At 27.2% G+C, this 18,007-nt stretch overlaps 1 protein-coding gene across 1 annotated transcript; it reads left to right on the forward strand.

Moving 5' to 3' along the window:
• Positions 1-8,343: 8,343 nt before the first annotated feature.
• Positions 8,344-9,860, forward strand: LOC129968320 (uncharacterized; the record flags this gene model as incomplete). Its single annotated transcript, XM_056082175.1, has 3 exons — positions 8,344-8,409; positions 8,668-8,745; positions 9,846-9,860. Coding segments are annotated over 3 exons (159 nt in total), but the record flags the coding sequence as incomplete, so codon positions are not given.
• Between the last annotated feature and the right edge of the window lie 8,147 nt (positions 9,861-18,007).

The following is an 18,007-nucleotide window of genomic DNA, read 5'->3' on the forward strand; positions in this document are numbered from 1 at the left end:
ACAAGTCCATTTAGAAGAAGGAAAATTGATTTAGCCCTGCTCTTTTTTGGCTCCGAAGTTCAATTTATGTACACGTTTGAAAATCTAATAAATGAAGTGTATTAGGGATTCCACGAACATTTTGACAACGGTATTATCTCGCAATACTATTCTTTTCTAGATCGCAGATCAAAAGAAAAAAAGTAAGAGAAATGATTCTTTCCAAATAATTGCCTACTCTTAGTGGGATCTATCAAATTGATCTAGCACAGTATTTAATGCAATGGTAAGCATCACTCTTCAGAAACTACCTATAAAGGGTATGTTTGGTTTGACTAATCAATCCAGTTAAAGGTTGTTATTCAGAAATGGCGAAACACTCCTTTGATCCATTCATCAGCATTCAGAGTACGTATTTTCGATTTGGTGAATGATTTGGTTGAAGCGCTGTAATAATAGAAAGAAAGACCTCGTATACAAAATATCAGGAAAACTTTTGAGAAACAGAGGAAAACCATGCAATGACAATTGGTAAAAACCTTAGATAGAAATTCTAGTTACTGATAAATATTTATCTTTCTAAATACGGATGCAACAATTGAATACTAACAATTTTTTTTTTCAGAGGAACATTACTTTTATTCAAAATTTAGCACCGACGTTTATAGTTAAGAAACTAAATGTTAAATCAGATAATTAATATATTATATGCTATAAATTTTAATATTTTAAAATCTGAAATAAAATAAATAGTTGGCATAATTTTGCGATGGGAGTTTATACTGATATCATAATATCTAAAAATTGCTCAATTTCGCCTCCATCATCTATGAAAGGGTCAAAAATACGTGATAACTCGCGAAGTATATGCTCCTTCAAAATGGGACATTATAAATGGGACAGAAGATAAATATTGTTCAAAAATTTTCAGAAAAGTTTTACTTTTTCCCCCTTTGAGTTTTAACAACTAGGTGGAAAGTATGTTGATCGTTCAAAATAAGAAAGAAAAAATTCTAGCTGAATAGTGAATGCTACAATAAATATTTAGATTTGTATGATACATTTTTTTATTATCTGATAAACCTTTTTGATTTTCTGTTATTTTTAATTCAGTCTTTTGCCTTTTTTACGGATAAAATCATGATTAAAACTAACAAAACTATATTATATTTGTTTTATACTACCCTAATGATTCTTTGGAATTTTCAGTGTGCATATTTTTTATTCCTTGTTCTTTCAGACCTTTTTTGTTGAAACTCGTTCTAAATTGGCAGAACTAGATTTATATTGCTTGATAATTCTGTAACTTGTTTCGTATGCTTATTTTTTTTTTATTCAAACTTATTCATTATGTTGAAAACATGTTTAACGGAATAAAATTAATTTTATATTACTTTCATATTACTCTGAAATCTTCGGTCTGAAAATGCTTTTTATCTAGAGTTCTTTTTTTCGTAGAGAAAACATGCTAAATGCTAGACCTACGTATTTAAAATGCATGCTATATATAATATTAATCAGACTTTATTGGAATGTATATCTTTGAGATGTAATTTCAACACTTATGCAGATATTTTATCGAATTCGCGGTGGCCTGTTTGTAAAGTCTCTTCTTCGGAACCGGAGGATTTCAGGTTTGTGATCCACCGAAGAACCGTCGTGTAAGGGGTCTGTTGCGCGTTAAATCCGTCATGACTAAACGTCCTCCCGCTGGTGTGGTGTGAAGAGGGGGGGGATGCCAGCTCAGGTGTCGTCCTCGTCATCTGACCGTGGTTCAAAATTACGAGGTCCGTCCCAAAATAGTCCTAGTGTTGCTTTAAACGAGACGTGAATATCACTAAACTAAACTAAACAGATTTTCTCAATTTTGAAAGCATTTTGTAGTAAGGATTGTTAGACACTTCGATAATTTTTTAAACCTGTAAGTGAAAGAAAGGGTTGAAGAAAAAAATGAATATTAAAAAAATATTACAATTGGTTGAATAAAATGATTATTTCGAATTCTGAATAATTTTAGGGGATTTAGTTCATCAATTTTAAATTTCTCTGATTATAAGGAGCATAAAAGATTTTAAGAAACTACATTCACCCATTCATTTTTTAATAATTTTAATTTAACTCCGTCTGCTTAAAATACGATTATCTTCTCTGTTTTGTTGCATTTCTAACTACGCAATTCTTTAAGATCAAATTATTTTGCCTTTTAAAAAATAACTTCCCTGCTTTTGTGAAATATTTTTAATAATATCTATGAAAATTGGACAACTTCTATAAAAATATGACACCGGATATTTCTCCAATTATTCAGGAATCTTGGCATTTTATTTGATAAACATAAAATATTTATGAATATAAATTTATGATATACTAGTATGTTTTTTGATAATTACACTTATCATTTTTTTAATTTAAATTTATGAAACTTTCTGCGTTAAATCATGAAGAAACATTAACAAAACTGTGCCGTAGTCATATCTGACGAATTTAATATAGCAAAAAATATTTGTTAATTTCATATTGTCAATTTTTCATTTTAAAATCAAAAAAGATTAAGATTTCAGTTTTATTGTATTTTGCATTACAAAGAAATTAGACATTTGTGGCAAACTGAATTTAGTTGAGTGTGAATAACATTTAATTTTTAAAAATAATGAATGCTATAAATATGCTGATTAATTAATTGTATAAATTAAAATTAGCACATGAAATACAATCGTATATCTCTGCCATCAATTCACAGCTGAACGAATGAATAAGTATGCTTATGATCATGTAATTTTGGATAGGGACGAGAAAAAATTACGGATTTGCTTCTCATTCTGTCTAGAAGATGGGAAGGAATTTTTTTGATGAATGGCAGTGTTGATGTCAATAGTTAGAACGGAACAAAACATAATGATTTATGTAATTGTGAGAAGGGCATTTATTTAAGGCAATATTTTTTATGTAATTATGGTATAGTAAAATATAAAATTCTGCCAGATATTTACACTGAAAATAAATAAATACATTTAAAAATAAAAAAAAGGACATTATTTTACGAAGCAAAATAGAGAAAAAAAAAAGGATTAAGAAAATAAGAAATCTTTCTAACAATATTAAAACATAATAAACAATATTTAGATAAAGAGGTAAAAAAACAATTAGTTATTATTTTTATGCTCAAATCAAATGTTATATTTAATAGGATAATTCTAAAGGGCGTTTTAAAAATTTGTCATTCAAAAATAATAACAATAAATATCTGTTCAGTTTTTAATCACATTTCTAATGTACGAGTGGAGGTAAAATAAAGGTTGTTGACATTATTCACTTCACTTCACTTCACATTACAAGGTCAGCAGTGCCGGCGTCCTGGCATAAGCGTCTTCCCCGTCATCTGGGCATCCTGGGTTCGAGTCCCTGTTTGGGCATGGTTCTTCTTACGTTGTTCTATCTGTGAGATGTCTGAATCTGCCCTCCTGTAAAAAAGGGTTGTGCAAGCGAATGAGTAATGCGTGAGTAGCAAAGTCGTACTCTTGGCCCTAGTTGGCGCTACTAAAAAAAACAAGTGATGTTCCCCCACCGGCTTAAAATCGTTGTCTTCGTAACAGCGAGCTTGTAAATGGCAAGTGCCATAAGAAACAACAACAAATAACAGGTCAGCAGTTCAGGTATGTTGAAGCTATTTTATTCAATTATTCAGATTTTCCATTGAACAAAACAAAGGATAAAAACCATCTAAATTACTGAATTCTTTATTGTCTTTTTTGAAGTGATAAAAAGGCAAGATTTATTGGAAATGAGTTCTGTTTTGAGAATTTAAATTTGTTTTTTCATGAATTCTTATCCTGGGAAAGTTGTTAGCTGAAACTGTCCTAAGAAATTCTTAGAGTATTTGGTGTAGATTTCATTAAATGCCATGAGATCATGAAAATGCTATAAGGAATTCTATAGAGTTCTCTATAGCGGAATGAAATGCCCTTCCAATACCCCCACATGTGCAAAAGTCATTGCGTGCAAGTTCAGATCATTTGAGGTAAGCGGGAACAAATATTGCTCTATAAAGAAAATATCTTTTCTAGCCCAATCAATCTTTTAAATGGAAATTGAATTTTTATTTATTTTTTTCGTTTTATCTTCATTTCAATATACTTTCAATTTTATTTTCGTAACATTTTCTTTTTATTGAACACTTTTTGTATGCCCTAACAACACTTTCTTATTTAACAATTAAATTTGTGCACTTTAATGAAAATTTTATTGTAAAATTTTAAAAAAAATGCATGAAATAATTTTCAATGGATCTCTAATTTAGAACTAAACTTTTTCTTTTCTCTGTCTCAGTTTCAATTAACCCTTTAAAGGGCCATTTTTTTCTAGTCATATTATGTTAAAATATTTTTAGGCTTGAAATTAGAATAAGAAAAGGGATTCATTTAGCTTATTAGGTAAATTGAATTTGATTAATTAATTAATTTGGTTAATTAATAATTAAGTATCAAATCAAGACACATCATTTTGTGTAAAATAAAGAACTAAAGCATCTATCATCTTTTGTCTTTCTAAAAACATTTGTCAGAACTTATGCCAACCTACATAAATTCATACAAAGATTGATATATTTGTTGGGAAGCATACTTCCCTCGGCCCTAGAAAGGGTAAAACAATAAATACTGAAATGGTTAATTCTTCTATAGGATTACTCATTTTTGATATTATCATAATTAGACATTTTTTTTGTAGAGATAAGTCAAAAGTTGTGTTTCAATGCATGATTTTTCTTAACATTTCGCTTCATATGCTGTACAGTTACTCGTTTATATAAGTTTTTTAATTTAAAAATACTGAAAAGCGATTTTGTTTTAATCAGTTTTACAATATCAAAATTCTCTTCAAAATATTCGGGAATAAAGTATTACATTGCTAACATTCCCTTATCACTTACGTTAAAATACTCTTTTCGACATGACTATCCTAAGGAATAATTTTAACTGAGTCCTTGCATACATTACTTTTTAGTAATAATTAAAAAAAACAAACTGGAAAAATATGTTTTTAGAAGAAAGTGCATTATTTTCATCCCAAAGTAAAATGTATACTCTAATTTAAACGAATACTTAAAGTCAATGTCAAAGGCATATTTTAAATAATGAGAGCTAATATGAAATTTTTAAATACATCTTCCAAATATCTCATGTTAAACAACTCGGAGAGTTGTTTCAAATAAAAATTTCTGACTTGTAAATCGGATCTTTTTTCCAGAAAACTTATGTATTAGAATGTTAATTCTGGATTTTCTCATTTGAAAACTATATTTATAAAATAAGCATGCAATAGTTTGTAAGAATTCTCATAATTTACAAATGTTTAATTAGAAAAAAAGTAAAAGATTGTAACGGGTTATTTATTTAAACATCTAAAAAACTAGTTTTGGTATTTAATATTGCTTGAAAGTATCAAATGAAACTTTAAAGCTGCGATGCAGTTTCATTAAGAATATATTTTTCAGGCAGGATGAGAAGGAAATTTTTTAAGGATCATTCTCTTAATAAACTAGATTTCTTTTAATTTTAATAAAAATAAAGTTTATGAATGAAAATAAGCTTTTTAAATTGAAGAATAAATTTTTCTGACTTAAATTCTTTTCAAATATATTTGCTACCATTCCCCTTAGAAATTACCTTTTACAAAAGAAAATGGCAAAAATTCTGGCCAGGAACAAGTTAGCCTGATACTGCAATAATGTTATAACAAAATAATGTTATGACATAATTTGATTAATTATGAAACTGAATGTAGTCAAAATAAGTTATCTACGTGCATCACACGTTGATTTATACCCTTTTATGCTGTTTGCTTCCCCCATTTATATGTTTATAAATAAGTATATTTTATTTGAAAAAGATTGGATATAAAATTCTTTCTAAGTAAAACAAATATGTTTCAAAACTGACGAACGGAATTAAATGCAATTTCATATGCGGATAGAGGAACGCATATAATCCAGAAAAAAATATCCTGATTGTTACCGACTCAATAATTTATTTTCAGATAAGGTCTATATATAGAAAATTTTGCCCTTAGATCCTAGTGCTAATTAATAAAAAAATTATTTTCTACGAGCATCTTACAGCCTGTGTTTCATTTTTATACAAGCAAAAGTTTATCAAAAAAAAAAAAAAATGTATCGAAAATCACTTACGTCGTAATTTGAACTCAATCAATGCAAGCCAATGCATAGAGAATGTTGCATTTGGATTTTAGTGCTGACTACTAAGGATTGACTTCCTGTGAATATTAGGCCGTATGTCTTTCCCCTTTATATATGTAATACCGAAAGTTACCGCCTCAGTAATTTGTATTCAAGCAAGATCTATATAATGAAAATGTCACTCTTAGATTCTTTGTGTTGAGTATAAAAATATTTTCTACAAGTTAATACTGTTTGTATTTCATTTTTGTATGTGCTATATTTTATCATGCGAACATTAATTCAATTTATCACATCCCATTTCCATGATTTCATTATAATTACTAACACGTTGTTTTTCCAGCAACAATTCTTCCATTTTTTTTATAGAAATCATATCTCCATGGCTTGCAAGATCTGCATATGGAATTTAGTTTCATTCTGTTCATCAATTTCAGCTGAAGATGCAAGGCCGGAATAGCCTGGTTAGTAGGGCGTTGGATTCGCGTACCTTGGGCTGCGAGTTCGAAGCCCGTCGGCCGAAGATTCTCCGTGTGTGTAGTAGCTGGCACACGTATAAATCTGTCGTGGTCACAAAGTCCTCCATGTAGAGAGTTATACCACTGGGGGTACTGGATCAGGGGTGATCTTTCTCCGATTCAGGTTTAAATTACGATCTGCGGATGAGTGAATGAAATGCATGAAATAAGTCCATGTTGGGATGTGTGTGTAGTTAAGTCGTACTCTTGGCCCTAGATGGCGCTACTGAAAAAGCAAGAGACGCACCCTTGGCTTTAAATCACTGACTTCTAAAGTCAGTGGGCTTGTTTTTGACAAATGTCGTTAGAAACAACAGCAGTAACAGCTGAAGATGCTTTCAAACAGTATTATGTGCAATTGTTTACCTCCTTTATTATGCCTTAGGAATTCCCTTTTCAATATAAAACATCTGCAAAGTTTCTGTTAAATATAGAAGATTCTTAGAGATACTTTTTCATGGTACTTAGAGATACTGTATCTGCTCACCGGAATTTCATCAAGAGGGCCTCATATCACAACAGTAGCGGTAGTTAATTTAGACTTCAGAAATACGGTTTTTTAATTTCATAAAATTTCTAAAGTGTATGGTGTATAATATAGTGAATTTGGGTAATCGCATCCATTTACGATGTTCCCAAAGATGAATATCCTATTTATTCAAATGCTGACAAATTGCACTGTCACATTAACAATTTGTGATTAATGAGAGAATATTAGAATGAATATCAAATTAGAATGATTCGGAGTAATAATTATGATGAATAAATAAATTTTTTCTTTATTTATTCATCTAACTTTATGAAAATGCATTTCAATAATGTAAATAAATTAATTGTAAATTGTTTTAAATTTGAATCATAATATATCTTATATCCATGAGGAATATCTATATACAGCCTGAGTAAAAACTTTAAGGCCAGTAAAAATTTTTGAGAAAATGTAAAATTAAATAAAAGGGATTCAAATAATATTAATTATTAAAGTTTATTGATGAGAAATAAATTCTATAAACATAATTTGTAAATACATAATTATGAGAAACATGTGGTTATTTACAAAGTTAGTATTTCTGCCTGAGTAAAAACTTTAAGGCCACCAGTCATTTTTTAAAAATAAATATAATATAATTGTGTAATTACCATTGCAACTATTAGCTTGTGACAACGTTGCAATTTTCATATTTGTCATACGTTTCTTCGAAGTATTGATGATCTTTGTGAAGATGGCGAAGGGTAAGAAGTTAATTGATCGTGAAAGAGGACAGATCGAAACTTTGTCTTCAACAGGAATGAGTAGTCGTGCTATTGCGATAAAGATAGGAAGATCAAAGACTGTAGTCAACATTTTTTTTTTAAATGAAAGACAATTATGGTAAAAAGAATACTGGGGGAAGACCTAAAGCTTTGTCCTTGCGTGATGAGAGAAGAGTTTGCCAACTTGCATCTACTGGAAAGTACTCAACCAGGAAACTGATTCCGACGACAGGTTTAAAAGTTTGTCAAAAAACGATTTATAACACAATTAGAAGGTATGGAAGGTTCACTTATACAGCAAAATTGACTAAGCCTCAGTTACTGCAGAGACACAAAATAGAGCGTTTGAACTTTGGCCAGAAAGTCCTGCCCTGGGACAACCAATGGATAGAAATTATTTTTTCTGACGAAAAAAAATGGAATTTGGATGGACCAGATGGCTGGAATTTCTACTGGCATGATATAAGAAATGAAAAAGAAATATTCCCCAAGCGCCAATTAGGTGGAGGGTCTGTCATGACTTGGGGCTGTTTTGCTTACAATGGTGTGGGCTCAATTGCATTCGTTTCAGGTAGAATGAATTCACAAGGATACCAAAATGTCCTAATAAATCATCTTTTGCCAAATGCTGAATGTCTTGCTGGAGAAAATTGGAAATTTCAGCAAGACAATGCATCGATCCATTCGAGCAACAGCACAAAAAATTGGTTCCAAGTCAACAAGGCTGAAACTGTGAAATGGCCATCTAGATCACTTGACCACAACCGAATCGAGAACCTTTGGGGTGACTTAGCAAGAAGAGTTTATGCAAATGGGAAACATTTTACATCAACAACAGAGCTGAAATCTACTATCGAAGATGAATGGTATAAAACCGACCCCACCCTTTGTCAAAAACTCGTTTCATCCATGAAAACAAGAATATTTGAGGTAATTCGAAGAAATGGCTCCTACACAACCTTCTAAGAATTTGTAATTTTTTTTGTTATATGTTATTTTCTATGTTGGCCTTAAAGTTTTTACTCAGGCTCAAATATTCATCTGCGTATTCTGTAATATTTTCTAATAATAAAATATTTGCAAATTAATTTTTCTACTTTTTTTACTTTTATTTAAGCTCAATAATTATGAATCAAATGGTATTTTAATTCCTCAGTTTATATGTTTCCATTTTCTCAAAGTTTTTTACTGGCCTTAAAGTTTTTACTCAGGCTGTATATTAATTTATTTGAGTGATAAATCTTCGATGCATGTTATTTATTATTAATGCGGTAATTTTTCTACATCTGTATGTATTTGTAACCATGTATGGGTAAAAATATGTATATTATATGTAAAAGAAAATGATTTCAATGAGGATTCATAAATCTTAATTAATATCAATAATTAATTCAATTAAATTTCTAACTGTTCATTGTTTAACATTTCATTAATTGTCAATTATTTGAATTAAAAAAAAACTTTAATCCCTATGTTGCAGGAAGTCAAAGGACCACTAGAAACATTCATTTCAGTCAAAATTGCAAGAAGCCGTCCAGACTTTATATTATTTTCCATATTTTTATACATTTAATCTTAGCATATTCCATTTTAGTAATTGCTTTCTCACAGCTGTTCCTATAAAATGATGATTACTGTGGAGCTTTGGAATAATAATAAGCAATTATTTAGATTAAATTTTCAAGGTCTTTTTCTAAACTTGCTTTGTTCTATCGAAAATAAATCAACGGGAATATATTTTGAGATTGGAATATTTACCACCTGACCTTTATGTCCTTTAAGTGATTCTTTAAAAAAATTCCGTTGAGATATATACATTGTTATTTTATAAAACAGTATGATTTAGTAAAAAAATTAAATTGCATAAAATTGTTTAAATTTTTTATAATTTTGAATTCTAGAATTGGGAGACATAACCTATAATATTAATATTGCATAATCTAATTTAGTTATAAAATTCAATTTCATAATATGTTGCAATTAATTCATAATGTTGCTATGCAATATCCTAGGGATTCATAATTTCATATTTTCTAAGCATTTTTATGATTTTAAAAAAAGGTATTTTTTAATATGATTTGCTTTAACAAATGAAAAAATTCTTTATTGACTTTTAAAATGTGTTTGATATTTTTTATTGTTTAATTTGTGTATCTGAAATACGAGAAACTTGTATTCAATTCAATCACGAATATTTTTAATGCGCTTATTTATTCACTGAAAGCAATTCCTTTTATTTGTATCTTTCAAACAGAAAATATTTGCTTAATTTTAATATTTGTTCAAGTAAATGATATTTAATCTCTGAAATTAAATAAATATTTGCTGATATTATAATTTCTTTTCTTTTGATGCCGATGGTATGATTTTTAATTCTTCCATTATTTCTCATTATTTCCATCATTATAACTGATGCCATTTAACAATCAAATAATATTTGGGAAATACAAAAGAACCCTGCTTTATATGAATAATGCCTCAAATAAAATAGATAATGATCTCTGAATCATTATTTTTTCTTTTAAATGATCAAACATTTTTTTAAATATCGTATTGAGCTTGCGAAATTGTTTTCATCAATTCTTTTTAAAAAAAAATCAAAATGGAAATTGAAGTTAGTTTATTTTATTATTTAGAATTTGATAATATTTCAACAATCTATGGCGAGATTTTTTTTGTGATAAATAGCTAAGAAATAAAATGCTGCTTCCAGTTTTTGTAAGAGGTATGTTCACATAAATTTTTTCAATGTGGAAAAGATTATATCAATGTAATGTTTTGGAAGATATCTCTAGATACCGAAGTTCAAAATCACATTTGGTTTTTCTGTTTAATATAAATCTTCTCCAGAAGAATGTTAGGGAAATCAAAAACAAAGACCCGCCCGTCGTTAATAAAAGTGAAAGCAAGAAAAAAAGGTAATTTACAGCATTAACAAAATTTTAATAATACTTTATTGTACAAAAATAAAAATGTGACTTCGTATTCTGCCTACACTTCAAGAAAGATTGGAATCAAATGTCTTTGATAGCATTCTTTTCTGTATTCTACGGACATATGTTCCGATGTTTAAAATAAGGCTCACTGTATTAATTTTTTTTATGAAGTCTTATTGTTAAACGTTTTTACTTCCACGCTTAGTGGGATAAACTTATAATTGAAGAAGAAAGTACTTTAAAAGCACCAACAAATAATAAATTAAAAAATACACCCCCTCATTTATTTGAGAAGTGGATACTTTCATAATCGGCATTAAAATCAATTTCACAGTAACTATTTCTTTGGAAGAGAGCCTCCCAAATGGAACTGTATAACCAATCTTGGATCTTCCAACTTCGGTGTCCAAATTTTAAATATGCTATTAAAATCCATATGCTATTAAAATCCATTTATTAATATGCTATTAAATCCATATGCTATTAAAATCCATTTATTAATATGCTATTAAAATCCATATGCTATTAAAATCCATTTATTAATATGCTATTAAAATCCATATTCTATTAAAATTCATTTATTAATATGCTCTTAAAATCCATATTCTATTAAAATCCATTTATTAATATGCTATTAAAATCCATATGCTATTAAAATCCATTTATTAATATGCTATTAAAATCCATATTCTATTAAAATCCATTTATTAATATGCTATTAAAATCCATTTATTTTAATTACTTACAATTATTTTTTTATATCTACGATGAGCAAATGGCGATAGAATTCATGAGATAAAAAGAAATTTTTGGAATCCCGATTTTTATGACTGAATCTGAATCACAGTAACAATCAATCTGTATTATTAATTTCTAAAGTTCTTTTGTTTCATAGTATTGTAAAATGATATTTTTATTCTTTATTGATCCTGTTGATTTAATTTATAGCAGGAAGTGATAATAAAGTAGACTATCTCAGATTTTGCGTTTCCATATTCTTTTAGATTAGTCGACGAGTCTAAGATGAAATGACTGTACAAATAATTTAACACCTAATTTCTTACCACTTATGTTGTTCTTTGATCTCACATTTTTCTTTTTCTACATATTGCCCAATTAATTCGCGAAGGGCCAGTACTCATAATTCATCTTCGTTGTTCACATATTAATATTTAATATAATAATATATTTTAGATTGGAATTTGTCTTCAGTTTTAATTTGTTCAAATTCTTTTTCTTTAGTTTTTTTTTAAAAATTTTAATTAAAATTGCAAGACTTCATTTCCCTACCCAATACAGAAGAATAAACTTCATGATATTTTATTTTTACACCTAAAATTTATATTGAAATATTTGAAGTTTAACAGAAAATATATACAATTGCATAAAGTGTTTATATGTATTTAATTAATAACCATGGGCATTACTTTATTCGTTTGCTTAGTTTGAGATTTAAAGGTTAAATGTAATTTTTTTTGACATGTATGCTTTGTTACTTAATAAAATTTCTTAAAATTGTTTTTTACTAAATGCTATAAAAAGTTTTATGACAAACAGTTGTGTTTCAAAAAAATATGAAAAACCATTTATGATCAAGATAGATGTGCTGAGATTTTACTTCTATTACATTTGAAATTCTATATTTCAGAAATTTGTAATTATATTTTCACACATTTGTCCTTCAAAAAAGCAAGAAAAGCCCTTTTAATATACATTCTGGAGCTATGAATCGAAACAGTTAAAAATAACCAAAAACTCGAATTAAAAATCTGTCAAATACGATAAAATCCCTTTAGTAAGTAACTTTAAAAGAGATGAAACATTGTAATTGAAGTAACTTAAAAAGTGTTTTCCTGGTAACCATTAAGTAGTTTTAAAAGGAAAGTTTTATGCTAGATATTCTGTCGCTTCACTACTTTGTTAAAGTTTCCTAGAAATTTCAGTTAAATTGACATTATTATGCCCTCTTTTCCAGTACAAAATATGATAAAAAAATTTCCAGAAGAATAAACACACTGGGTTCGGTTCTGCACTTAACAAAATGAGGTAATTATGTATGCTTTTTACTTGTCTTGCCCATTAACTAAATCTGTTTCTGGAACGTACAAGCATTTTTGATGAAACTTTCAAATGAATTTTAATGTTATATAAAAGTGATATTTAGTTGCAGTCATAAAATATGAATTGTATCAAATATTAAAGTAAAATTTTTTAGATTTGAAATTTTGATAAATAAGATTCTTAGATTAGATTTATATTATCATGATCTTTTTTCGATACAAAATAAGATAAAAATATGTGGAGGTTCAATTTCAAATTCAATGCTATACATAGGAAATTGTGTTGAGAATGTGTGCTCTTCATTTCGTTTCATTTATAAACAGTGTTTTATGGTAATTTTTTTTTATTTTCATTTTGTACCTCTTTTATTATATTTATTATTATTATTTATTATATTTATTATTATTATTTATATTTTATTATTTATATTACCATTATTATTTTATTATATATTATATTTTATTTAAAAATATATTTATTTATTAATATTTTATTATTATTTATAATGTTATTTTTATTTTTTTAAATTTTATTTTGCACCTATAATTTTCTTGAGGTTTTTCAATAACCTTTCAGTTGTATTTTTATATATTTCACATATTTAAAATCTCAATGTGCATAATAAGATTTTTAAAAGCCGACATTTTTATATGATTGAAATATTGATAAATTTAGATTTAATTAACATTATTGTACGAAATATGATAAAAAATACACAAAGGAGAATACCACCATTGCTGCACAATATAGAGCGAGGTGCTTATATGTATTTTTCATTATGTTATCTATCTATGTATATTTCACTATATTATATAATTTTTTTCTGAAACATTCGAACATTTTCCATAAATATTTAATTACATTTTAATACATGAATGATATTTACTTTCAAGCTTAAAATATGTGTTGTATGGATTTTTTAAAAATGATATATTTATATATATTCCACTTTACGTTGATAATTATATTTGTTTTAATTAATGGTAACTTTCTTAGATATTAACAATAGAAATTATTCATTTTTAGCAATAATATTTGCTTGCTTGTTTTTAAAAGATACTAAAATTAATTTTTCTATATATTATTTCTTTCTTCTACGCCATAATGGTTAATGAGAATAAACAATTATAAAAATTAAAATTTCTGGAGAATTTTTGGGATTTAAATAAAAAAAAGTAAATAAAAAAAAAAATTATAAAATTAAAGATAAAAATAAAAAGAATTATAAAAATTGAAATCATTCATTTAAGGGCAATTAGGTGAATATAGCTGATTTATTCTGAAATATTCATAAGAAATCATTGATGATATTGATATTAAAATTGATAAGATCAATTTCAAAAAGAGACATAATTTAAAGAAGTATTTCATTAAAATTCTTTTAAAAATACTATTCACAATTACCTATGAAAATCTCATTTCACATTGGTTGATGTGGTTTCGTTAAAAGTATGGAGTGCATTTTGTCGGATTTCATTTTAGTATAATATTAAATATGTTTCCGCATTTTATGGTTTCTAAGCGCCGGAATTGTTCCATCTTCTACAAAGTATCGAATAACATAATAAGAATGGTTCATCATTTCAATTTTTGCTTAAAATTAGGCAAGAATGGGATTAATTTTATTAATCTGAAATTACTGAGATTATCATAATTTTCTTTCCTGCACATTATATGAAAAAACTTGAAGAAAAAATGTGCAACTTCAAGTCTGATGCAACAGAACTTATCTCTAAATGAAAAAAACTTGGTAAGAATTTTTTTTAATGAAATAGAATATATATATACTAACACACCCTGTGCTTTGTATAGTTAAATAAAAAACTAAGATTAAATTTTTTACATAACACAAATACTGATTAGAATAAAATAAATCTTAATTACTTCAAAAAGTAAAAATTAGCATCAATATAATCATCAATAAAACATTTATGTCTTCGCATTTAGAAGTATGTTAAAAATTTTATGTATAGCATTTAGATGTATATCAAGAATTTTATATTTGTTTCTTTTTATTCAAAATATTGCTGAATTCTCTTCAAACATATAGCCTACAAAACCAAACAACATAATACCATATTATTGTAGAGAACTAAAAAAATTTTTTTAATTGTTATATTCACATCCTTTGATTTGACTTGATTCATTACCATTATAGAAATACGACATCAAAATTACAGATAAAAACTTCATGAAAATGAAATGGTTTAATCAAAATATTTAGCACAAATAATATAGGAAAAATTATTTAATTGAAATATGGTAAAGGCTTAAATGCACTTGAATGAAAGCCAAAATTTAATTATCTGTAAAGAATAGCGCTTTATAAATTATACAATTTTAATTTTAATTTTCAATCATTATCGATTAATACAAGTAGAAAAATATTTGTCATATAAGTTTGATAATGTAAAATCTTTTCTTGCATTCTGGTGGGTGAAAATTTTTATATAGGGTGACCATAAAATCACTTTCCATGTTTTGAAGCGTCTACTACTAAATGTAATGAATAGAATTTAGTCAAATTTCGAATGTACATCGAGGTAAATGCCTTTAAAAAGAAATTATTACTGAAAAAACAGCCGAGAGAAGAAATTTTGGCGCCAAATAAACCAAAAATACGTCAATAATTAAAAGAAACGAGTCGAAAATTATTAAAAAAGTTCCATTTACATTTCTGCGATAAAAAAATGCTAATACAGAAATGAATGATATGCAGTATGAAACTCACAGGATGTATTTTTTTTATTTGCCAACATCATAATTCATGTTTATATTAATGTTACACTTGACTAATCTTTATTGTGTATAGGATACTTCACTTCAATTGGTGATTTTTGGAATAAGTTATTTACAGGATTTGCAGGGATAAAACCATAACTCAAAATAATATAAATTTTATTTTTAAATAATAAGTGGGCAATGAAGCCATTATTAAAAATGTTAAGTAAACTTGTAGAAGTAAGAAAAGAAATGCTGAGTAAACTTGCATCTTCTTAACTCTTAAATTAGATAGAACTTTGTATATAATAGTGAAAAGTTGTTTTTCACAATTATATCTTCATGTTTTCAATTATTTTAAGTGAACCTAGAATAAATATCGTTAGAATAGAATCAAGAAAATTGTTTAACCATTTTAGATATACATTGTAGAAATGATTAAAATCTCTTTTGCAGAAACGTTATGAAATGGAAAATTCTGTATTATTTGATAATTAATTTTTGAAAACATTGAACAGTGTATTTTCGCACAGAATATACAGCATATGAAATTACAAATCCCTAGTAAATAAGAATATGGATAAAATGCGATTACCAGATTCCATCTTAATAAGCATGGAGCATGCAAAGTTAAATAAAAATGTTTAAGCAGTAAGAATAAGGAAAGAGAAAAAAATAGCGGAAAATCAGTAAGATACTGTAAGGACGTGAAGTCTGTAATATGGTACAGTTGAAATATAATATTTCTTATGTTTTCCAAAATTAATTTTTTGTGATGAATATGTTTCTCATAGGAATGAAGCTTTCTTCTTAAAAAAGAATTTTGCCGCAATGACTTAAGGTTATGGTATATTATAACATATCTATAAGATAAAATGTTAATACACTGAATAAATAAACTGATAACAAAAATTATAAATGAAATAAGTAGAGCATAATATTCAGGTTTCCATTAAAGAAACTATAGAATATCTTTTGGATGTTGCCTATTTTTATAAACTTTTCCTAAAAATAAAGCCGAAACAATATTCAGTACATGTCATTGATCATTATTAGCGAACTTCTATTTAGTCTTATAAAAAGTTTCCTAACTTCACCACAGAGAAACACATCACTGCTACAAAGTTTATAGCAATCGTACAGTACTAAACTGATATTTCTGTGGTGTTTGAAAGACAGAACACTTTATATATACCGTAATTATTCATAGATCATTTGTATATAATTCCGCTTTTGCACTATATCTATTAGATCAGTGATATTAATTTCCCATTATATTCGAGAGACCCAAGTAGCAAAGAATATTGCAATATTATGTAACTCAATATTCAACAATATTGTGCAACATTATATTTCTCAATATTCAACAATATTGTACAATATTATATTTCTCAATATTCAACAATATTGTACAATATTATATTTCTCAATATTCAACATTATTGTACAAATTTTTATTCCTAAATATTCAACAATATTGTACAATATTATATTATTCAATATTCAACAATATTGTACAATATTATATTATCCAATATTCAACAATATTGTACAATATTATATTATTCAATATTCAACAATATTGTACAATATAATATTACTCAATATTCAACAGTATTATTGTTTAATACAATACAATATATAGGGTCTATTGGGAGATTAGTAAGAAAGTTCCGAATTAAACTGTGCTCGCAAATTATTATGCTAAAGTGTTATCGTAATAACCGCTTACATTATTTTATGTAGTGACATAATCTTTCATCATACAGCTTGTCAGGCTGCCAATGCCGTGCCTTGTCTGCCTGATCAATTTAGTTACTGCTTGTTATTAGACTTGGCAAGCACGTTTCTCTGACTCGTTTCTCGGTGTCTACAGTATTCTTTCTGAATCCGGTGGAATTTTTCCCTGAGAGCTTCTATTATCTGACCGAGAAGAATGGGCTCGAATACAAATCAGGTAGAATAATTGACTGGAACGGAAAACAAATCTGAGAATGGAACGTGAATGATCATTGTAAACTTTTACTGTGGTTTTATGGAAAGCTTCTTCGTGTTAATAGGGTTATAAAGTGTGAATCTCTAGGTAAAAAAGAATATCTTGATATAAAAACAAGTATTGCGTATTCACAAGAATTTTTTTGCATTGATGTGCGATGTGTTATCATAGGTCACATAAGTAAAAGGGTACAAATTAGATTAATAGGTTCAAGAATATATATAGTTTCTATATACACATTAATAACCGAAATTAAGCTACGGATATTCAATTCAAAATACATAATAATATCAAGATATTTTTGATTTTTCATTATTTAAATTATTATAATAAATTTACTGGTCAGTGA

This window comes from Argiope bruennichi, chromosome 5 (genome assembly GCF_947563725.1).
Source record: "Argiope bruennichi chromosome 5, qqArgBrue1.1, whole genome shotgun sequence".
NCBI classification, from domain to species: Eukaryota; Metazoa; Arthropoda; class Arachnida; order Araneae; family Araneidae; genus Argiope; species Argiope bruennichi.